At 45.3% G+C, this 24,586-nt stretch overlaps 1 protein-coding gene across 3 annotated transcripts in view; it reads left to right on the plus strand.

Moving 5' to 3' along the window:
* SPTBN1 (spectrin beta, non-erythrocytic 1) overlaps positions 1-24,586 on the plus strand; it is a 91,356-nt gene that overhangs the window by 3,833 nt on the left and 62,937 nt on the right. Inside the window, exon 1 of one of the 3 annotated variants that reach the window (XM_026845804.1) lies at positions 10,248-10,733. The exons of 1 other annotated variant lie outside the window; for it this stretch is intronic. In XM_026845804.1, the coding sequence (XP_026701605.1) occupies positions 10,625-10,733 (109 nt within the window). In that variant the 5' untranslated portion in view covers positions 10,248-10,624. Of the gene's footprint in view, positions 1-10,247; positions 10,734-24,586 lie in introns of those variants that run through there. One more of the 3 variants, XM_026845803.1, reaches the window with a different exon arrangement.

The raw sequence follows: 24,586 nt of genomic DNA on the forward strand, positions 1-24,586 counted from the left end.
CCCCCAGCTCTGGTGCAAAAAGTGAAAAGAAAGATGCCACTTGTGCTTTTCAGGTATCACGCACCTGCTGGTCCTTGCTGTTCAGGGCAGAGTTTCTACTGTTTCACTCTGAGTACACACTAAAGATGGGAAATATCTGCACAGTCAGAATGAAGTTTCAGGTCTTGAGTCAGTAAAAAAGGATAAAATGCAATGACTTAGAGCTTGGGCAGAGCATACTAAGAATAAGCTCCTGCAGTACATGTCACAAATACCCAGTACCTGGGCTATTTGGGACTTGAATGCCCGTGCACTAATTAAAGTACCAGCAAGTGGTGAAGGAAAGAGAACTCAGCTGTATACTGATGTTTGTAGGTCAGGTTTGAAGGGCATGTGAAGGATTCGCTTGACACTAAACAGAAATAAGAATTTTACAGCAGCAAAACTGCAGATGCATCTTCTCAGTGCTGACGTGGCAGCGTGGTTCTTAGTCCATGGTTTTGTTTAGCAGCCAAAGGCCGAATGCAGACTTACTTAGGTGAGCGTGAAAGGGCTTATTTTGAAAAATCTCATTTTTCTCAGATAAAAGCTGACAGAATTATTTCAGCAAAAGCTTTTCCAAATGTCGACCTCGCCCAATGTTCTCCTGGAACAGTTTCTCAGTTGTAGTTTCTAAGCTGCAGTACCTTACCAGAATCGGTAGGAGGCTGGTGTTAAAAGCAGGAGAATCCTTTTGTGTGTCCTGCAGGCGTCAAGGGAGAGAGCAGGGCAGCAAAGGAGCTGCTGGTCACCCGCAGCACCGGCGGGGAGCACCGAGGAGCTGTGCCTGTAGCACAGACCCAGGAACAGCTCAGCCACTCTGTCGCTGCTGAGCAGCAACGTAGCCTTTAAACTTGCTGTTGCTGGAGAACTGGCTCTGAAACAAATAGCAAAAAACAGACAGTAAGTAATATTTTGTTCTTGGCATTTTTACTTTTGAAGATCATCAGTGGCTGACCCAAAAAGGACTGTCACTGTATGTCTGCAGTATGTGAAATAACTTTCAGGTAAATGTGACCAACTTGTATTCATCAATGTCCCGTCGCAGATGTGATTTGGTACAGAGCTCATTGGCATCTCATGGCTTCAGTAACAGAACGGCATTTTTGGTACCAGTTATGCATAGTTTGGGGGTTCCTACTCTCTCTTTAGGATTAAACAAGTAATGTGCAAACTACGTGGAGGTTCAAGTCAGACGTTCTGTAGTCTGGTTAGATACCAGATCCATGGTCCCATGTAGCTTCCTAAGTACAGAGCCACGTTTCTGGAAAAAAGTACTGCTGAACGTACCTTTGGAGTTGTCTGGAATTGTGCGTGCTTCTCTGCTTGATGGGTGGCATTTAGGATTACTTAATAACAGAGGGATGCATGAAAGCAATTGCGTCCTGGTGAATAGCTGTCATCTGGCACACACTGCTCAGGCAGGACGAGTGGAGCTGGAAAAATGGGCTTGTTCTTCTTTTGGGAGGGAGCAGGATAGGAGCAGCTGCTGGCAGCCCTACTCTGGAAAGCCTGACAGCTGCAGTCATGTTACGTCTCTGTTTAAATTCCTTCAAGACCAAGCAGTATTGAGTTGGACATACCCATGGGAGAGCCCAGCCTCCTGCCAGCACATGGGCCTGCACTGATGGATCTCCAGGTCTGGGCACTGCTGTGTCTTGTTATTTTGGCCTGGTTGCAGATACTGAATCTGCTGCTCATAGCTTCTCGTGGAGAGCTCCAGACACATGGCCGGCCTGAGGCACAAAGGACTGACTCTGTGCTTGGACAGCAACTTTGTAATTTAGCAAAATCATCTTCAGGAGTTCTGGACTGCAGTTAAGAAATGATTAAACATAAAAATCCATCTGTACCTAGAGGAACGAGGTGGAAAACTAATATATGTGTGCCGACTCCGTGTGCGTGCGTGCACGTGCCTGTCTGCTCTTAGGAAGTTAGCAGTGAAATGCCCATGCAGGGAATCCTGAGAGCTGGTCCATCTGCTTTATCCTACCTGGGCCCTAGATACCCTTGCACTGCAGGAGCTTCCTTTCAGGGTGTGCTGCCCTGCTTGCACTGAGCCTGGGCGCGAGTGGTGCCGCCATGCCTAGGCTGGCACAGCCCTGCGCGCTCTGCTCTAGTTTAGTTCTCATCATCCGCTTATCACCGCGGCATCAGGAAGGAGTCACAGCATGGGGACATGCGTGTGGGTGCCCTGAGTGCTGAGCTGAGTGAAAAGCAGGGTTCTGCATCAGGTGGAGCAGGGACAGGTGAGTCTGGAGGGGAGAGGCAGCATGATGAGGAGGAGAGTGCTCTGCCTGCCCAGCTGCTCCAGGAAGGAACACTCCCTGTCAGTGCTCACTCTGAGTTACCCTCTGTGCAGTTAGTGAGAGCTAAGCCAGGCACAGTGGTGGGGCACGGGTAACATCATGCAGAAGCTGAGGATTTAGGAGGAGACCTACCAGCCTGATGGTCAGCTGGGTAACCTGCCTTTGTCCCTGGGCTTCTGTGAGACCTGAGACTCTGCTGACCCTGCACCACCTGGGGGGCCAACCCAGAGTGCCCTGTCATGGGACACTTGAAGGCTTAAAGGACTGTGGTGTTCTCTGCTGTTGAAATTGATGTTATAGGGATATTTAAGACAGAAACCATGAGACCTGTCATTGAAATACTGAGATTGGGTTTAGATATTTTACTGAGTTGCTTCAATGGAAATGATTTATTGTTTATAAAAACTACCTACCAATAATGGCATTGTTTTATTTTTTAGTTTTACCTTATGACTTTTATCAGGGATGAGCTTGGCTGTGGATGCATTTCAAAACCTAGTTGTGAGCCTGTAATTTAAAAGAAGTCTTTCCACAAAAAATGCGTATGCAGAAGAGAATGTTCTCATCTCATGTCTTTAGCATCTAACTAGTGATGTTTCTGTATTTATTTTATTTATTCAGCCAAATCTGCAATGTGCCTTGCATTTTTCCTTCTATTTGTTGCTTGGATACTGCATGAAAGCACTCCCTGAAGTATAAATAATGTCTAGCAGAGCATATTGTGAAGCGAAATTCAATACAGAATTAAAAAAATGTTTACTAATTTCTGTTAACCTTGGAGCTCTTCTAATGGGGAAAAATTAGTGATGAAATCATTCTCTCCAACCCAAGCTTTGATTCTTATCTTGGGGTAATATCCTGGAGAGATATAAACCCAGATTGCCTTGAGACTAATTGGCTTGGTGGGGAAGAGGCAAAGAGAACAGGAAGAGGGATGAGGATCAGACAAGTAGAGAGGATGATGAAAATCCACTTCCAAGTTCCACTCTTTTAGTTGCTGGAGTTCTTCCTAACAGTTTTGAACTCTTCTAGTGAGCAGTGCAAACACTACTATCTTTTTGCCAACCATTCTCTGTATGTGTATATACTCTGAGGATTTTTTAAGTTTTGTTTCCTTTAAATGTTATTAAGCCTTTAAGACGGATGGGTGTCAGACAATGGCCAGTGTTTGTACATATAAGTGTGTAATATATTTATTCTGTACAGTATATAAAAATGAAATGTGGTTTGCTCTGGAATAATAACTTCATGAGTTTCACACAGTGAGTATGTGTCAATTGATCACTAAATATTTTTGCGGAGATACGCAGTTCCCAGATGGGGAAATTTTGTGGGTGAGATTTGATGAAAGGTTTTTTGAAAGTAAACAAACAGATGTCTCTTTCATGTTGGCTTTAGAAATCAGGCTTTCAGTTCATGTTTCTGTCTGCTATTTAAAAAAAAAACCAAAACAAAACAAACTTCCAACAATTATTTTTCTAACATTTTCCTTGTCTTACTTCGAATGAACTGCAGGATCAGCGCAAGCCTGTACTACCTTGGCTTTTCTGGAACCTTGTTGCTTAGGTATAAGAGGATCTAAAATTTTGTATGGAGCCCAATTAACCTCAGAGGTTTCTAATTTAGTGGCTTGAGCTCCTCCAGTTACGGAACTGGCAAAATGGAGAGGTGCTTCTTTATTCCTCTCCCATAAACTGACCACATGTGAACGTGGCTGGTCACAATTGGGATGTGTTGGTGAGCATTCATACAGTTTATGTGCTTTCTGTTCTCGCTATGTGAAGCAGGGGAAATAGTAGAAATAAATACTCTGGTTTAGGGAGATTTGTAAAGATCAGTGTGCTCTGCTTGGTTTTGCCCAATTTCCATTTTGCTCAGGAGTAGCAGGAGATTGAATTTTCATGCCTGAGTGGTTATGGTGTAGCAACAGTGCATATTCTGTGTTCATGGTCAAACTGGAAAAAAACACCCCAAAACCAACAGTGCAAAAGGAAGAAAAGAATCTCTCTTTCTTTCTCCCCTACATATAAACATAGATGCAATTCAGGTAGAGGAGGAAAGGAGGGATGGAGAGGCAGTGGAAGTAATTCCAGCTTCTAAAAAAGCACATTAAAATCCATAAAAAATAATTTTCTGGCTAAAAATGAAGTGGTTTCATGCCTAAATTTCACAGAAAATGAGTACGTTAAGTGCATACCTGTGCTCCATGCTGGATTTGAATAGACTTTTTGAGGGTTATTCATCTAGGTCAGGAAGCAAACCCCAGTGCATTTCCTGGGTCACAACCAAAAGCTGTGGATGTAGGTGCTACAGTTCTTCAGGGGTGTCTTCCCTGCTGGGATGAGCTCACAGGCTGGGGGAGGCAGCACAGTTCAGCAAAACCCCTTTGGTTTGGGACACAAACCAACCCCAGGGCTGATTTCTTCTAGCCAGGAGTGTCTCATCACGTGGCTCTCCTCTGGGGGCATTCCTGGCCAGTGTTCCACAGCTGCAGTGAGCAAGGACGTGCTGTTACAAAGTCATGTCAACTTTCTTGTTAATCTGGGACTTGTGTAAACTGAAACCTGAAACTGGGTGGAACTGACCCAGTTTCAGTAATAAATTGGTATTCTGGCCTGATTTGCAGAAAGATTCCCAAAGGTTTTGTGCTGCTTTGGTCAGGGACGTCACAATCCCCAGGTGTATCTGGAGGCCAAAGCTGGTTTGTGCCTGGGACTCAGCACGGAGCTGCTGGAAGGCCACCCTGGACATGGCTAAAGGAAAACCTGGAGAAATCCTCTGTAATAAAAATTTTTGTCTCTTGCATTTTAACATGCCCCTTTCCCTTGCCTTTTGATTGCATTGGCTCTCACAAGCCCACGTGAGTCACAGAGAATATATCTGGAAGAGATGGGGAGGACCAAATACCTCAGTATTTGCCACTGACCTAGAATCCCCCTTTAAACAGGAAAATTGGAATAATTTTTGAAATTGAAATGTTACTTAAGACAAAATCTGATGGTTTGTTTGTATTTACTTCACCTTCTTCTGAGAGAGTTGCTAAGTACTGCAGGAAATGGCGGGTTTGTAAGATGAATGGTTCTGTTCCCACTCAGACTGCAGGAGAGGTAATTAAGTTGGCACGCTAATTTCTGCTTAGTGTGTGGGCTGCTTCCCTCTGTGTTCCAGCATCACAGATACAAACTGGAGGGAAAACAGTTTGCTCTTCAGGGTTAATATTATGCAAATTGTCAAATATGATATAAAAAGCAATTTCCTACTACATTCTAGAACAATCTGCAGCAGCGACCATCTTTCCTTGCCCTGTTGCATGTGTAGGGAGAGGTTCTGGTTAGTGTGTGGACGAGGGGTATCAGCAAAGCAAAAGCGGTCATGAGTTCTCAGTTCTGAACTGTGGTGCTGAGGGGATGTGTAAGAACTTTACCCTCTTTCAGGAAAAGAGCAAATGTTATATGATTTCTGTGGCATTTTAGATTTAATAAATCATCCTTTTTATCTTGTAATTTTTTTCTAGTTAGTCACCAAGTAGAGAATTTACAAGAGCAAATAAGAGTAAAGAGGAAAGACAAGGGTGATGATTAACCAGATTTGTAATTATTGTAAGCTCTGGTGTGCATTCTGCTTCCCATTAGGAAGATAATTGTCTTCCATGGAGTTGTAAAATCGCCTCTTTCTTTGAGGACACAACAGTACAAAGCATGCTTTTGTTTTATGGTACCCAGGGAACATTCTGTACGTGGCTTTCTTGGGTTTTCATGTAGCATTAAGTGAATGTATTTTGAGGGTGGGTCTGGTTTGGACACTGAGTGCACTGCACATCCTCTCTTCATTGTGGACCCAGTAAAGGCAGCCACTACTGGCTTGGTTGGTGGAAGATGGTGTAGTCTGATGGGGCATTTCTAGCTCTCCGAGTTCTAGCTGTGTGAGCAACATTGATGCTGCATGCTTACCACTTGTTTTCTGCACAAGTTATGAACTGGATCCTTGGCCGGGAATTTCTTACAGGGTTTTTGTCTGTACTTGTTTTGAGAATATGCTAAGCTTTTTCTTAAGGGATTTCTTTTGGGTGAGAGAAGTGGTAGTTTTGTTCAGTCTTAGAAACATTGTTGATTAGGGATTTGGATGGTGACTCTGCGAGCTCTAAGATTTTTCCTTTGTGGTCAGAGCTCATTCACTCCAGCAGCAACTTTCAGAACCATGTAAAGACAGATCCTGAGACAGATCCATTTCTGTTCTGGGGTAAGCACCTGCTTCCAGATGTTACTTGTACATCTGTAATACCACTGTAATCAGCCTCTGGTTCTCCTTGAGGTTTGCAGAGGCCTCTAATCATGTCAACCAATTCACACTTTGCATTATAGTTAAGTGGATAATCACTTGCATTTTTATTTACTTTTAACACATACACAAGTAATGCAAGCTATCATTACCAGTCAAGTACTAGGGAAGAGGTACAATTCAAAGAATGCAAGCAGAAATTATTTCACAGCTATTGGAAAAAAGTGAGAACAAAATTTAGAGGGGGAAAAACCCAGCAAAGTCCTCCCTCCTGGATATACTATATTTATGTATGATTTAGCCTGGATTTTCCTCCAATGCTGTAATCAGTGGTGAATTACACCACAGACAATTCCAAGCTGTGTTGATTTGATAAGTTGCACTTGGCCCAGTGTTCAAAAATCACCTTATCTATGGCTTTAAAGCAGTCATTCCCCTCCATAACGTATTATCTAATTAGTATTGTCAAGGGCTTAGTTAATTAGAGAGAGACAGAGAAAAGGGCTTGGACTCAGGTACACAGGAGGGCTTTGTGCCCAGGGGAGCCTCAGGATCGGTTCTGCCCATCGCTGCACCGCGGCTGTAAACAGGCCTTGGGTTTGCTAATTTGGTGTCAACAGCAAATGAATGTTTTGGGATTGATGGGACTCAGATAAAAAGGGGAACTGGCAGGACGCCCATTGTTAAGGAGCCTTGCTGCATACGGTGTAGCATTTCACAAACACAGATGGATCCCCATTTTGCTTTGCTCTTTCTCCACTGAATTACACCAACCTGTGAAGTGGAGCCTGCAGAACATAGGCAGAGGCCCGGCAGAGCAGCAGCAATGCCTCGGTGGGCAAGTCAGCAGAACCTGGCCCTCAGGGCCATCCCCAGGAGCTGACACCGTCGATAGCAGCCTGTCACATCTGTTGTACCCCACTGCCAACCTGAGTGGCAGCTATAACGGGGTCAGAAGCACGGCGAGTGCTGCCAAGTCCTGCACCAAGCGTAGGGATCGCTCGTCTCTGTCAGACCTGGAACCAAATAACTTCAAACACAGATTCTTCCCTTTTCATGCAGCTTTCCCCCTACTCGCTGTGTAGCCTGCACTGCTCCTTTCTGGCTGCAAATCCTTCTTTTCTTAAGGTAGCATTTAGTACTACTAGGCAGGCCAGAATTGAGAGGGACAGAGAGGGGACAGGGCCACAAAACCCAAAAGCCTGCCTTTTGTTCAGTATTTCTTGTGAAGGTTAAGCTTACCAGATTCAGCTGTCCCACTGGGGACAGCCCAAAGTATAAATTCATGTATGTGGTGTTAATGTTTTATGATGGTGTGGGGAAAGCCAGTCTGTGTTTTACATGGGTCAAAGCCAAATGCTTATTTCTAGTTTTCGGTGTTGTGCTTTTGTAATATTTTTACTTCTGAATATTTTTAATAATGGCCATGTGCATTAGTCTGTCACCTGCCTAAGGTGTTGGGAAAGTTTTCAGCTGTGGAAAAGTTCCTGGCTTCTGAGTTACAGCCTTCACGGTGTTAAAAATGCTCCAGGTCTGCTGTCAGTCACTTGGACTTTAGTTTTACCTCTGAGCTTGCTTAGCAACACCTGTTTGCTCAAGGTGGGACAGTAATGAGCTGATATGCCTGCAGGTAGGACCTGGCTGCCTGCCTGCTCTCCAGGGGAAGGGTTTCATTTAATTATAACATAGGTCAAGCAAAGCTGCTGTTGGTAGAAAGCTGCCGGAAAAAAAAAAAAATTGTGACGGAAATAAGTCTGTACTTGTGTGCTGGGTGAAACATGCTCCTTGAGCTTGGGGGGAGTTCGCATTCGTGTGCTAAGGGCTCGGCTTACTACGCTCTGCCCCAGTGACTTTTGGGGCCTTTTGGATTTTTGTGTTGCCCTTTTTTTCCTCCCACCCTAGGTGGGAAATGCCATGGCTGCAAGCCACCGTGTGTGGGTCCCTACATGCTGAATTGAGGCTGAGGGGAAGGTTCAGCAGGAGGGGGCAGCAACAGGGCAGGTGCTTCCTCAGCTGCCCCCATGGACCCTCGCTTTCTGCCCCAACACCATCAGCTCTGGCTGGGGCAGCTGAGCGCTCTGCGGCGGCCACGTGTATGTAGGGCTGAAAAGAATGAAGCCAACTCTCAGAAATGTTTTGGGCTCTGCCTGAGCTCTGCTGTAGTACCAGGAGTCTTTTATTGATACAAAGGGGTTCACTGAAAAACGCCAGTACAAGACCTTCTGTGTCAATACAATAAGCAACTCTGGACTAGGGTTGTGTTGTTTTAACCATAGCTAAAAGCCATAAGTATTTCAAGCGTATTTATGACATCGGGAGCCATGTGCCAGGTGTTTTCAACAGTCCACGGGTTTTTGGAAACCCCAGCTTCACTTAAGAAGTGTTGCCTTCCACCACTGCTCCCTAAGTTGGCAGCGTTCACGGTTGGACTTCTTGCACGTCTGTTCCCTGGTGTGTTGGTAGTGGCTGGTTGAGTTTCCACCTTAGGCCTAGGGGGAGATAGGGCTGCAGCGAGCGAGTGGGAGTGGACTGAGCTTCTCCCACAGAAATTGTCCTCACATAAGTTACTATGTGACTAAAAACTTTTGGAACGACAGTATCCAAACAAAGGCAACATTTTGAAATGTTTAATGAGGGGATGGAGTGGGAGGGGAAGAGAACACGGATTCTGTTGGAAAGGAATTTGGAAATGCAAGAAAAGAAAAATAGAGAAAACATTTGTGTGAACACGATCAGCAGTTTTAAAAACGAGCAGGCAAATGCTGTGTCCTGAGAATATGGATGTGGAATGACCTTTAAATTGTGTTTAGGAGTAAGTGAGGGCTGGGTGCTGGTGGCCCTGAAGGAAACCTGACATCCTCTGTCTCCTACTGTCTGTAGGAGCTGAGGGCTGGTACTGAGCCCTGCTGCTGCTGCGGGGCAGGTTTGTGTTCTAGCAGGGTGTTGAGGTGCCAGTCAGAGGCAGGGCACCCTTCTTCACGTTACAGCCCTCCCCCTGCAGTGCACAGCCCAGACAGCCATTAATCTTGCAGTAATACCCAGCACGCTGAGCAGTGGGCAGGGAGCCACAGGCACAGGAGATGTCAAAATCCCCAAATATCAACAAGTAACATAAAACTAAGCGACAGGAATTGGCTGTTTAAAGAAGGTTTCCACAAAGCCTTGGTTTGTTCCCAGCGGGCAGGAGCGTGCATCTTCCCGCGTCCCTCGGTCGCCTGTTGCTGACTGAGTGCTCCTGTGTTCCTTGCTCAAGCGAACGGTCCCGCAGATAAATGCAGTGCCCTCCTTTTCATCCGATAGTAATCTGAGACTTTTCCGTTACATGAGGCTCTGAACAAAAGATTGTAATTCCACCGGCTGGGCTCAGGAAGATACCACCTCCCGCGGCGGCCGCGGTGGCGGGTGGGGAGCAGAGGGCTGGGGACCCCGCTGCCCCCCTTCCCCGGGCTGCCCCCCCAGCGGGCCAGCCCCAGCACTGCGTGAGGCGCCCGGCTCTGCCCCTTGGCCCTTGGTAGGGCCTCGGCTCCCTCCCCGCGCTGCCGTATGGTAATGAGTGACATCAGCCCTGCCCGGGCGCTGCCGAGGATATCACCGACCGGCGGCGAGGTCGGAGGTGTGCGCGGCTCCCGGGAGAGCTGCCGAGGCTCCGCGTCCGCTTCCACGCTGCTGCTCCTCCGGGCCGAGGCCCCGCCGCGCCGGTCGGTTCTGCCAGAGCCACGCTCGGGTCTGGAACCGGATTCGAGCGCTCGAAAGTTGCCTGCGGTGGAGCGGCGGGGGAAAAAACAAGCCGCCAGAGAAACCCTCCCGGTGCTTTGAGTCCGTTAGCGACAGCTCCCCACCGCCAAGCCGCACGGCTGGAGTTTGAACCGGAGCTGTTCTTTACCGAGGGCTCAGCCAGAGCCTTCCCTCCAGGGACTGCAGCCGAAGTGCTGAGGAAGCTGGGATGTACTTGGATGTATGGTAGAGAAACCCGGGGGTCCTTTATGCTGCGCCTCGTCGTATCCCGGTGTCACCTGTAAATGGAATTACAGAAACCAGCCGGTATGCCCGGGCCCTTGTCCCCAGGATACGCAGCTCAGGTGCAGTACAACTATAACCAGTTGGAAGGGAGATTCAAGCAGTTGCAAGGTAAGGCTGTGCCGGGTTTTTTGGTAGGTGTTGCTATGGCATGATCCCTGTAAACATGTTAGTCTGGGCTTGTTCTCACTGCAGCAAGGTGTTAATGACAGAGTCCGAAAGCCATGCTGCACGAACAAGCTTTGTGTTCTTTTAAGAGATACCGAGTGGCTTTTATCTCTCTGGAGGTGTCCTCGGTCTTACAGGACCTCCGAGCCACTCAGCACTCCAAATGAGTGCTAACCCACACCAAGTCTCTTAGAACAATGAGGGGGAGAGTGAGGAAGTGGCCTTTCTGTTTATTTTGTCCTTAAACAATATACAGTAGTAACTCTGGAAATTAATTGTGAAATCCTAGCTGGTTCGGGTGCAGTTTGCAGTGCGAGTGCGAGCCCTTTGTAACTCTGTGCACTGTGGCTTAACCTCTTCAACTGAAGAACAGTTGCATAATTTCCAAACAAATTAGTTTGCTTCTGCTGTAGAATATCTTCGAGAAAGCATTCAGGTACTTGAACATTCCCACTTTTCTTCATTTTGTATTGCTCTGCTTTCAGAGAGGGAGAATGTCCTTTAATGTCTTCCCATTAAACGCCCTATCTGTGTGAGAAAACAGATGTGTCTTTTGGGGAGTGGTGGTGAGCTCTCTGAAGGGCAGGCCTTTGACCTGTGCTGCCAGCCCAGATCACGAGCAGTGCTGTTAGGAGGGTTGTGCCCAGCACCTCTCTGCCACAGACAGGGTAAAACCAGCGCTGCTGTTTCTGTGTCAGCCCTGTCCCGGGGATGAATGAACTCTACCACTGCAGTTTCAAAATAAAAAAGAATTCTTAACCCAAACCAAACCTCCTCCTCCACTATATCCATGTGACTCCGTAAATAATCCCAGAGCAGCCTGAGTACAGTGAAGTTCAGCCCTTCTGTGCATGTTTCTTATTTTGCTCTGGCCTGTGCCACAAGTGTGGTCCTGCGGTTCCTGTCAGAGAGGGAGGAAGAGCCTGGTTAGTGCAAAGAATGTGCCTATTTGCTGGCTGAAGGAGGGAGGAAAAAAAAAATCTTTCATTCATAATACTTTGTTTATCTTGTAAACTGGCTCCCAGTAATGGCTGCTTACTGGATATAATAAGATAAAATGACAGCATCTTGAACACTGGCAACACAGACATTCCTCAGGCAAGGCATGGAAAATCCAGGCTCCAAACGTGCACACGAGGGAATATGTTAGAGGCTTTATCTTGGACATCTGTCAGATCTTGGGCTGCGGTACTTGCTTTAAAAAGAACGAGGTAACTTTATGGCAGGGAAAAAAAAAATACTGGCTCACGCTTCTTTCTTTCTTGGTTAAGTTAGAAGTCTAAAGAAGGCAGATTTTATCATTTTCAGGGTCACTGCTTCAGGAATCCATTATCTGTGTGTTTACATCACACTGAAAGAGGAAAGCAGACCACAGTGTTGAAAGCACAGAAAGTGAGTTTTCCCTTCGGTGGAATGCACTGTGTAGACTTGAGGGGGAAAAAAAAAAAAATTTCGATGCTCTTCCTAAATATCGTGCAATTTCCTCTGACAAAAAAGATAAAGCAGAGTGAGTTCTCCTGTAGTTGTGAGGAAGGACCTTGAAGTAGCCATCCCATAGCTGTTTACTCACACTGCAGAGGAGGTAGACAGGCTTGAAAAATAGTGCTGCCGATGATCTTGTTCAGGGTGGAGCTGAGGTACAGGAAACGTTTTAAATTACGCACTAGATACTCCATGAAATGCTAAATAACCATACAAAATACTCTGTGCTCTGAGGGGAGTGGCTTAACTCTGCTGACACAGAAGTTGTCTTTCTTAGGATTAATGGCTCTTTGTTTGAAGAATATCTAAAAGCCATTCATTGGTAGCTGTAAAATTTTGGGATGATTCTTGTCCTCTTGCTAGAAGGCTCTGGTGAAAATGTGGGGTGTTCTGTGGCACTGGGCATGGCTCAGTGCATCCAGACTCAGAGCCAGCAGGGGTGAGCTGAATGTTTGTAATACTTTAAAATTACAAATTTATCACCTGTTTTATCTTTTTTTACTGTGGAGGTGTACAAACAAATAAGAGCAGGTACGTTTCAAACCTTCTTCAACATCTGGTAAAAAGTACTTTTTGAAGATTTCCTGCCTTGTTTTATTTTTGTGTTTTCCCCCTTTATGACTGTGTTTCACCCCCCTTACCTCAGGTAGGAAGGCTCTCTACAGCAGCACCATTCTTGGCACCCTATAGGGCCGGTACTCATGGTCTCCCCCCACTGAATTTGCCCCTCATTTTTCACAGTTCCTGGAATTTTCACAGCTTTGCACTAGGACACAGCGAGATGGTGTTCAGATCTAGTGAAGGTTGGGAGTTTTCCTTAAAAGAAACACTTGGGAACATACTGTTTTGACTAAAATAACACGGAGCAAGTGCTCAAGTCCTGTACGGAGCAGAAATGTTAATCAGCAATGAGTAGAGAACAACTCTCCCTGATCTCCTCTCTCCTAAGAGACAATACGTTAGATCTGGCCCTGGCAGCTTCACAGGGAAGGAAAAGAGGAGCCAGCCTAATTCTGCCCCAAAATGCTTGGAACAAAGCCAGGTCAGATCCTAAGTGATTGCCTAGGCACTCCTACATTCCACCTCTTTTAAATGCCTTGAAGTGATGATTGTGAGGAAACTGTTGTTCGACTTGATGCTGATTGTGGCGCTTTGAAAGCAGATTTTCCAGCATTGTGCCAGTGGGTTGTGAAGCCAGTGCTGCAGGTTGTGGGGCTGCGCTGGAGGGACCAGCCTGGCTCCTTCTGCTGCATCTGAGAAAGGTCACCTTGGAGGAGATGCCAGGTCCCACTCACCTCGACGGGCAGGAGTGGAGCAGGATAGGGCAGCAGGCACTGCTAGGGGCGAATCCAGGCTGTCTTTTTGCCCGAGGAAACCCTCAAGTCTTGTGCATGGTAATCGAGAAGTTCACCATACTCAGTCCTGGTGCTCGTGAGAATGTCTGCGCAGGTGTGGGGAGAAAAATGCTTTAGCAAGTTCTGTTTCGTTTATTAAGTTTCAGTAAGTTTTTATTATGGTTAGTTTGCCAGTCCTGCGATAATAAGTGAGAGATGGTATCAGTGGTTGCTATCATGTCAAATTTAGGTGGGGAGTTGTGGTTCTCATGGCCACTTGTGCAGTGGAAAGGGGTTGTGTTGCAGGGCTGGAGTAGCTCCCTGCAAGTAAAGGCAGGGCCCCAAAACTTGTTTGTAGAAAACGCCTTGCCGTGTAGACTGTGCAGGGTACATCAGTGGAGAAGATTTGTCCTGCTCAGTTGAGGAATTAAATGCAAAGCAAAGCAGATGTGTGATAATTTTAACCCATGGCCGTCACCTGTGCTACGTTCAGGCAGCGAGATCCTGCGGGTTGGATCGGGGCAGCTGTGAGAGCTGGCAGGGGTGGGGAGGGACATCCCTGTGTCTGTGTCCCCTGCCACAGCCGAGGCAGCCACCGTCAGTGCCACCAGAAGCTGCTCAGGCTCCTTCTCCCTGTTTTACAGGCAGCCTGCTCTTTATTAACGTTCCTGTCGTTTAGTAGCTTGGTGCCTGCTCTCAGCTCCCGCAGTGTAATTGGGCAGTTGGGTCTCAGCTTGAAGGCTAGGCCCCGGGTGTGAAATTTCCAGTGGTCCTTACAGATGTCAACCCCGGGGGATGGGAATGAGCTGGATGTGGGCTCCTGATAAAGCCCCAGAGCAAAGCCAGCTTTCAGAGGAGTTCTGTGGAACCCTGCTCTGTGGTACCTTTCCATCTTGTTTCTTTTTTCAATGTTGCATTTCAGACTGGAAAATGGTCATTTTTAGCGGGAGCCTGATGTGTTTTGGTGAGCAGGCTGCCTAGGAGGAAGTTCCTTTGCTTTATTACTACTTCTGAGCTGTGTTAGAAATAGTATGGTTTGAAAAGCTTGACACCTAACGTAGTGACCGCTGGAATAGGCCCGCAGGAAGGAAGGCTGAGCTGTCTTTCCTGCCAGAGGTGTTTAACCTGGCTTTAGATCAGTTATAAACTCTGTTTCGTGGGGATGAAAGACTTGATTGTGGCTACACAGCACTACCCACACCAGAAAACAATATGCAGTTGTGTCAGTATTTCAGGTGTCTGGGGCAAACCACTCACTCCCATAGCAGTGCCCTTCAGCAGGGGAGCTCCTTGGCTGTGTGATCCTTTGATCTGCCACCACCCAGGTAGGTTTGGTCTGGGTTCTAGTTTGTCATAGAAAGAGAGACAGGCAGTTTCTATTTTTAAGTGGTCAGTGATAATCGGCCACGATAATTTAGATAGGATGAATAGATTGGTTCCCATCCAGGCTACACAACAGCAGGAAAATCATCCTCTTTGTTCTTCTATTCTGAGGCAGAGCTTCCCCACAGCTTTTCCTGCAAGAAAATCTTATCCCCAAATTCCTGCCTATGCCCAGGAATAGCAGGTAGCTCCAGTGTGAACGGACAAGTTTGCAGGAGTTGCTGAAGCACCATCCTGCGCTAGGGCAGTGAGATCTGCTTTGAAAAGACAGTTTCAACAGCTGTTTTCCTTGTTGCAAGTTTTACCTTTTAAAGGATTTCAGTCTCTTGCTAGCAGTGACCTGCATAGCTACAGGCGGTGATTACTGAACTATAGGACATCCTACTTTGTCTACCAAATTGGTCACTGGCATTTCTTGTCATGGTAATTTCTCTTAAAGGTGAAATGGGGGAAGGCTGAATTTCATTCCAGATGAAACGTGTCTGGTTTACATGGATTATTTTTTTTTTCTACTTTCTCAGATCCATTGAAGTTGCAAACATATTCATGTTCCTGTGGCAAATTTTGCTTGTCTGCTGTCTGCAACCATTCCAAAGTCTGTGTGTGTCACAGCATCCTTCAGCCTTGGGGCTTTGGTGAACACATGAGCAGAAGCTACATGGTTGGAAGCCCTGTCAGATTTGAAGTGTTTAAATGATCTCAAATGCAGTGCTTTGAGAGCACGTCTCTGTGATGGCTGGACCCTTACTTTTCCCAGTGTAAAGATTCCTCCAAACATATCTGAATCCCAGACTGAGTTTTGGGGCATTGTAGCCATCTGAAACAAAGATGGTAATCGAATATTGGTGAAAAGTCTTCTATGTGTGGAAATTTTTAAACGTGCAAGTTATAAAATCCATCTGGCCAACTAATTGAGTGCATAATTTAGGAATTTAACATGGAGGAAATGGCTGGGGAAGTGTTGCAACTAACAGGTTCTTCGTTAGAGTGGACATTTGTAGCAAATCACTTGCTAGGACTGATATTTGTCTGCTCAGACAACCAACTGGTCAAATTCTATTTTCACATTCACTTGCAGCCCAGAGCTGAGGCAGAGGATCCTAGTGAGACCAGACTTCTCAGAGCCACCTTATCATCTCTGCCCTTTCCACAAGAAAAAGCCCACAGTTAGATTGTAGAAGTTGTGGAGTGGCACCCAGACACATTTATTCCTAGTCCTAAATATTGCAGCAGGGCATGGGGAGTCTGTGTTGCATGCTTTAAATTGGGAAGGGCCAGCCAGAGAGGAAAGCCATGTTTTACTGCCTGCGCGCGTTGTGTGTTAATTTATTACACATAAACTATCTAACTTTGCCTCTGCACTTTTAAAATTCCTGCCTAGATGATGTATAGCAAAGCTGTGGAAGATGGTGATGCAGAAGGTTCTGGAATAGTTTTGTCTGTGAAAGAGAAAATTCAAAACCACCCAGCAACTTAAAAAAAAGCATTCAAAACTTTTGCTCCCATTCTCTCCCAGTGATGATACTAAGAAACCCCACAAACCTCAGTGAGAGTTTGAAGAAAACTTGACAGAAAGTCCTTGTGCAAGACTTTCTTTCAGAATAAACAGTGAGAAGTCAAGTCTAAGGTTTTCTTGTATTTTCCCTGTTTTAAAGTGCTGTTCAGGACAGTATGGCAACTCCATTTTTACTGCGAGGTAAACTCTTACCATGGTCTCATGATTAAATAAGGACTAAGAAATTTCTCACTGTTAAGAGAAATAAACCAGAATTTGATAATTCCATAGCTACTGAAGACCTTTTGTCCCAAGTTCATGCTTTCTTTCAGAGAGCTCTGGAATTTCTTCTGTGTCTTCAAAATTTCCAGAAATTTACCTTTTCCGATTGTGGCTTTTGGTACTTGTGAAGATGGACAAGGCGAGTTAAAAGAGCACAGGGCAAGATATTTCTGCTACTAATGGTCAGTGTTGGTACAGCTGAAAAATTAAACATTTAAATTGGATTTGGCTCCTGGCTGAAATAACTGTGAAAATCTACAACTCTGAGCTGTTGCCTCAGGTTTTTTGTAGTCTCTTCAGTTCCTATTTAAATTGTGTTTGTAATATTTGTTTTTTAACTGTGTGTATAAGAAAATTTAAAACCAGATCTCTAGGCTATGGAGCATTTTGTTTAAAAAAAAAAGAGTAATTCTGGTGCACTTTTTGTGGCTCTGAAAATGTGGAATAAACAAAGCTGGTGAGCAGGTACTTTCACCTGGGACAGTAAAGTATTTGGAATGCCCCGGGGGTGGTTTGTTGCCCGAGTTAGAACAGTAAAATGATTTGTGTGATGTCCTTAAGTGGTGTAAATCCCCACAGCTCTGCAGATCTGGCAGTGCAGGCGTTGGTGCTCGTGCAGGAGCTGGCCCTGGTGTGTTTGTGCGCTGAGTGTCTCGGAGAAGGTCCCTGCCACAGACCATCCCAGTGTTCCGTAGGCGTGTTGTGACCACATCAGGGGACAGGTTCCTGTTACAAGTATTATTCCTATCCCAGAGCCCGTATGCAAATAGATTGGTGGGTTTTGCCATTAACTTCTGTGGAAAGTGGGGCAATAAAAGAAAACCATGGGCAGAGATGAAAGTGGTGATAAAAAGACAGAACAATGGTAGGTTTTCATTCCTGAGGTCTTTCTCAAATCTATTTTTTCATTTCGTCACTTCTTTGGTCTTTCTGTGTTCTCTTGGGTGCATGCTCTGACTACTAAAGTGCATGACATACTACCTAAGCGAAGTAGAAATGGTGAAAAAGTCAAATTACGGATTTGCAGTGCGATTCACAAAATCTGGGGGGTCTGGTAGGTGCACCCCTTCTCTTCAGAGTCTGAATGTAAGAATTCATTGAAAGAGTATTTGATTACTAACAGCTCTGAAGGTCTTTTTGTACTATTTAAGTGGAATTGAGGAGTATTAAGTATCAGCTATGAAGTGGCAGGGTATGACAATGATGTATTTTTTCCTGATGTAAAAATGAATTATCTTAATTCAACAGATGGATTTGGGAAAACTGTTAAGCCAAATACTGGGAATTAATCCCTGTTAACTTTAAAAGCTCTGGTGAAGGAAATAGAATAAAATAAATAAGGTGGTTTAGAATCTGGTTTGCTCTTCCCATGAGAAATCAAATCTGGAATTTCATTTGGAAACTCACATCTGGGACTGGCAGGTAATAGCCCTTTTCCCGGTGTCCTTGTCCAAGTGAAGTGATGTACAAAGAAGAAAATTGTTTAATAAGCACTAGGAAAACAACTCCCTTCCCAGCTCAAAATTAGCCCTGTGGTCATTCGTAGAGAGAGTAGGAAACTTGTGGATTACTCTGCATTCCAGCAGCTCTGAAATTCAGTACAGGCAGAATAAGGTGGTGGCCTGGCAGGCAGAAGCAGCAGATAGTGTGTGTGCTCCCCACCGATAGGAGCAGGGGTGTTTTGGGGACGAGGATCTTACTCTCAAGGCAGCTTTGACCACGTCATTTCCTTCACTTACTGAACAGAGTTACCACCTGAAGTAGTTCTGCCCTCCTGAATTACATGCAGGCTGTCACATGAGCCTAAACTCGCTTGCTGTTCCTAAAAATGCACGTGGCTGAACCCTTGCATTTCTTTCAGCGAAAAGAGCAGAGGGGTGGTGACCACTCATGCTTGTGCCTTTTGATGTGGAGTCCAAGGTCGTGATGGCCGGGAGAGTCCACGTTAACACAAAAGACCTTGTCCACTTGCTGCCGGAGCGAGGGTATCCTGAGCTGAGAGCCTCCTTTGTTGGATGAGAACTACTGTAGCCAAACTAATATTAACCAGTCTCGTAGCCGTGCTGAATGCCCCACTGTTTCACTTAGAAAGAGGCTTTAAAGAAAAAGGCCCTTCAGTTTTTGAGGGGAACAGTACAGTTATGCAGACACACAGACACTGGAGCATAGTCTAGGGGCCACTTTCATGGCTTTTCAAAGGTCTTGTGAAAAATCTGGCATTACCGAGTGGCCTTTTCACAAGATAACTGGAAGTGCTGATAATTCCATCTTCAGTCAAGTTGGGTTTGTTGATAAAAATAGGAGCTGGCACTCTTGAAAGCCCAGGCCTGGTTACACCCACACAGCAAAGCTGCAGTGGTCAGGGTTAGTTTGCTGTGCAACAGGTAGTCGGTAGAATGCACAGTCCTGCACTCTCCTGAGTAAAACTGTATCCAGGTTGCTGGGGGGCTGAGGCAGCACAAGGTCAAAAGTATGATTTTGCATTTCCAGGCTTTGAATATTTCTTGGGTCAGCAAACAGGAAAATTATCACCCCCAGTGGTATTGCAACAGGGATGGGATTTGTTGTCCCATGCAGAGACTGCAAAGGCCTCTCTCTGCCTTGTCAAAATGGCCGGGCACATGTTTCTGAGGACTGCTTTGGCTTGGAGGTTGGTTTCTTTAAGTTTTCTTGTCTGTTTTATTTCTATTTTAATTGAGTTTTCAGGTAGGGTAGCTGCAGAATTACATAGCAAAGAGACAGTGAATAAGGCCTGGTGGCAAGGTACAAAACTGATCGGTATTACCACAGCACTCTAAAGGTCTGCAAAGGTTAAACAAAACAATTCCTTGTGACAAAGAGATTTAAGAGTTTATCTGAACAAAAGAAATGTTGGCTGCCCAAATATTTCTTGGGTGAGAACCTTATTGTTCAATCAAGACACCTACATTTAACTTAATGCCTGGGCAAACTCTTCAGAAAAATCAGTGCACATGTAGAGCCCACTTCTCAGATAATGTAAACCAAGGCAACCCCATGGAAGGCAGTGACACTGCCCAGCGATACAGCTCATAGGGTTTTGTCTCAGATCCAAACCTGCTCCTTCGTTCTTCTCAAGTAATTGACCTCTCTTTGGTGTCAGCTTCTCCGCACTGATACTGTTTGTTGGGTTCAGCCTTCCCCTTCCAAAAATCTCCCAAATTCCAGTTATTAGTGCTCATTTTGTCCAGGCAGTGTTTGCAGTTTTTGAAAATAGGATCTGGTTATGAATTGGTTCCAAGAAACAATGACAGTGAAAACCTGGCTGTTTAATCTGTAGTTGACTAACTATAATTTGCTTTGGGTAACAGTTAATTCTGCATCTTTAGTACCCTTCCACAGTTACTTCTAGGGAAACTAGACTTGCCCTGGTAGTGCAACAGCCATATTTTTTTCAGGGTGTGTTCCTTGTTTCAGCTTTCCTAGGTTATCCGGCAATACAGTGGAGGAGACTCCTCTGAACGTGCAGATGTGCCTGTGCTTTGGTTGTGATTTCTCATGAGCAACAGCCGTTATGAAATGGCTGTTAAGGCCCGGAATGAAGAGGGGAGGTGTCTAGAAACGTCAGATGTTGGTTATGTTATAAACTTCTGACCTCTGTTACTCTCATACCTGGAGAGGTCGATGATTGGGGTCAGCCCTGCCTTTAAACACTCTGTGTCTCCTGTTGTTCCCATAACAGTAATTCCTTGGGAGGGCAGTGACCGCCCTGCAGCACAGGTGTGTGCACCTCTGCTCCCCTGGTGGGAGGGGGCCATGGCCAAAGCCTGGGTGGACTCTGCGTGATGATGCTTTGTTGCGCCAGTGGCGTTTCACCCTCACAACCTTGCCTGGGGAGGGGAAGGGGAAGGTGTGTGTCCCTCCTCGTTCAAGGAGTCATGTGAGAAAGTTGTTGCCCACAGACAGTTTTCTGACTGTTCCCGAGGTGATGTCCTGGGCACTAGCACTGCTTCTGCAGGTGTGATGATAACCCATCAGCCTCTAACATCAGGTTACTTGCTAGGTGCCTCTGGATGTGATTGTTCATAGCTGCTGCCCTTACGAAGGCGTTCACAGAGCCAGATAGGGAAGTTTGGCACATTTTTCCCATAAATCCACTGCTGCTCCCATACTGTCTCTCACCCAAAGTAAGTATGTTACTAATGATGCCTGATAGAGTATATTATAAAGTCCCCATTATATAAATCCTTATTTATGGGAACATTTGCTCCTAATAGCCGAGTTGCACTGATGTTTGTCAGCACAGTGATGCTGAAGATACTCTGTGCCACTTGAAAGATGCTTATGTCCTCTGCACCTGGGGCCAGCTGTGTTCCAGCCAGTTCCCTGCTGCAGATAACTTTTTTTTTTTCCCCTGAATAAAAGCAATTATAAATCGTCCTGGAGAACAGGCACACTTAAGGACACCTAATCTGTAAAATCTTGAGCCATGCAGCATGTCCTGGCCATGACATCATCTGCAGGGATGGAGCATAGTAGGGCACTGCCTCCAGGAGAGCATCTCTCTAGGCTGGGTATGGCAGGGCCGGGACCGGCACCTGCCAGCTCTGGCAACACAGAACAAAACAACAGCTGGGAGGGGACTTTCCCCTGCCCTGTTTTTCCTGAAACTCCACAGTGCCCCTTTCAGTGGGCTGGGCAGGGGGCTGTCTTGATGTCTTCTCCAGTCTCTGTCAGCGTGGCCAACCCCAGCCAGGTTCTAGCAAAGTTTTCAAGTTACATTTGTGAACCACGTAACACCAGAACATCTGTTTTCTTCTGTGCTTCATAAGTCAGCTCTCCCTTCTGGTTTAGCTCCTGACACCAGGTTTAAAAGCATTTCCCTGGCACCAGCTGCAGGTGCACTTCATATTCACAAAGGTATTCATGGAGCTGCTTCTTACTCATAAATGTCTTGGCTATTTGAGTTGGGCTTAAACATGGTTTTAAGTTTGGAGACCTGAGAATCTGTGAGTTGTCATGTCTCAGGCTTCAGGAACACACAAATAAGGTGCTCACAGTCAGTGTGAGGTATCATCACTGCCTTCTCATGCTGGGGTACACACGTCCATCCCTGCGAGGGGCTGGGAAGGTGTGCAGGGTGGGTGTGAGCAGACAGATAGTCTTAGTTCAGAGAACCTGCTCACCTGTGTGAGGCAAACGGGCAATAGTTCTGTGCTTAACCAATACCTGAATTATTTTTTAATAGCATATCACAGGCACTTGGGATCATTAATCACTCCCTTAGCTTTCAGAAGTTCTTGCCCTCTGCGTTTCCTGTATTGATTGCTGTATTTCATAGTCTTGTTTTCTTTTAAAACCCCAAGACCACTGTTGTTTCACATTTTGAGGGAGGTAAAAGCTTCAACTGGAAAGCCCATGTGCAATGTGATTAAGAAAGCATCAGTGAAATGACTTTGATCAGGAGTGTTTGGCTGCTTCTTGTATTGATTGTGCTGAGCTGCTGATGTTTGGCACTTAACTGTCTTAGTGCGTTAAAAGTTCAAGGCAGTAAGCAAAGGTAAATTTTTGGGAGCTCTCACAGATAACTTTGGAAGCTGCACCTTTGTATCTGTGTAGAGCTGTTCAGTTTGTGTAGTCAGTGCATTGCACAATCAGTACGACACACAAATACACTTTCAGACTAGAAAAACAAGTGGTGTTTCTGGATGGAAGATACATATTTAAGGTGTTCAAAGTATAATTTAATCCAACTAATTCCTCCAAATTTGTGTCACCTTTTAAATCTCAGAGAGATCTCTGAGAGTTTCAAAGAAAGGGTTTTTTCATGGTACTACTTCAAAAGTTATTACACGGGTAGGAAATGCTGTGCTGGAAAGGTGTTTGGTTTGGTTTTTTTTTTTTTCCCCCCCATGCTTGCATAACTCCAAAGGCTAAAATGGTTTTGCTCAAACATGCCATGTTGTCCCTCAAAAGCAGATCACTAAATGACCTTTAGATTGGAATCAAACAGACCAGCAGGACAATATTGAGGTGAGGAATTAGAATCTATGTGCAACTTGCTTGTACCTCAGAAGTGCCAATAAAGCAGGTAGGCCATGGGAAGAAAGATATGTTGTTACTATTTTTTTAATTACCACATGGATTTCTTAAAGAACTGTGATGCACAGAGTGACTGATTGGAATGTGTGTGTTCAGGTTTACATTGTGGTTCAGTTTTTTGGAGCTGTCCTTAAACAAGGCAACAGGTGAAGGCACCAGTTCTGCCAGTCTCAAGAGACAACAACTGCAGGACTTCAGCTGGAGCCCTGCAGGATGGGTTCGCAGATTAGAGCCAGAGAAGATTAGGGATTTTTCCCCTAATGCTTCTTATTAGCAGTTTGTTTCAAATCTCATTAAAATCCATTCGTTTTAAAAAGTCCCTTCTTAGGAATAACTGCATGTTATAAATACCATGGTTCCTTCAGTTAGACAAGTTATTTTTATTGTAATCCACAATATTTTTATTGCTGTTCCTCATTCAGCTTTCACCTTTGGGATTTAGTTTAGCTCTCAGGCTGGTTTAGCCGTGGCCTGGCTTACCTGCAGTGTTCCTGCTTTTGCTGGCAGCCTCTCAGAGCAGTGCAGTGGGTCTGGCTCCGCACAGAGCACGCGCTGAACAATAGTAAATGATGGCGTGACCATGGAAACTGGGTGAGCTAAACAGGTTGTTCAGCAAGGCTATGAAATCAGCTATTATTAATCCCTGTTCAACGCAGTGGTTGTTTTAAGTGTTCTTCCATTTAATATATTTCTGTGATAATGAAAATTATAATTTAACAGCAATTAATTATAACAATAACATTTCTTAGCACCAAGATTGAATATTTTGAAAGGATTAAATGCATTCATCATAGATTTATTTATTTTCTATTCAGGCTTTTCTGTCATTAAAGTGAAATTAGATTTAAACGTGAACCCAACAAAGGTTTGGCATTTCTTTTGTCTATTGTTCTTTCTGATTCCAATGAGTTTTTAAAGAAGCATGGTCAAAACATACCACAGTTTTGAGTTTTCTCTCCATCTAATGTTTCAACTTGTGCCTCAGATGAAAGAGAAGATCCCAAGATGGGATTTCATAGGAATAGTAGCAGTTCAGTCTCCTGGCCACTTCTTCAAGCTTGCTAAAAATCATAGAATCACAGAATACTTTAGGTTGGAAGAGGCATTTCTTTGGTCCAGCACACCTGCTCCAAGCAGGATCAACTTCCATTTTAGATCAGGTCGCTTAAGGACTTGTCCTGTTGAGATTTGAATACCCCTAAGGATGGAGATCCCACAGCCCATGGGTGTCTCATGTCTGAACACCCTCACAGTAACATCTTTCCTCCTGACACCCATCAGCCATCAAGCAGGTTCCCTTGCTTGGCTATGTGCCACTCTTCAGCTTCTGCCCGCAGTGCCTGGGTTTGCTCTCTAAAAGATGGGTTTCACCATCCATTCTTGTATCTGCATGGTGAGTGCTGAGTCCTGATGCCCATCCCTTACTGACTCATCTCTGCTTAACAGTTACAATTTCATATTTCCAGATACCTAGATAGGGAGGATCCCAGTCTGCTCACATAGTTAGGTTGTAGAAATAATCAGGTTGCTGGTAGTCCTGTGTGACAACTGTTTCATTACCTGCAGCTCCAGAGAAGAGGGAGGAGGGCTGAAAGGAAGAGAGAACAACAGTAACATTAAAAAACCCCAACTCCTCCTTCCTACTCTTGTATTTCCCCCTATAGACAAGTGGGAATCTGCTGTCAAAATTCTTCCGTTCTGCTGGATTTGCTAAAGGGAGGAAGAAATGAGATGGACCTTATGTAGTGAAGTACCTGGCA

This window comes from Athene cunicularia, assembly GCF_003259725.1.
Source record: "Athene cunicularia isolate RWA chromosome 3 unlocalized genomic scaffold, athCun1 chr3_part1, whole genome shotgun sequence".
In the NCBI taxonomy this organism is placed as follows: domain Eukaryota; kingdom Metazoa; phylum Chordata; class Aves; order Strigiformes; family Strigidae; genus Athene; species Athene cunicularia.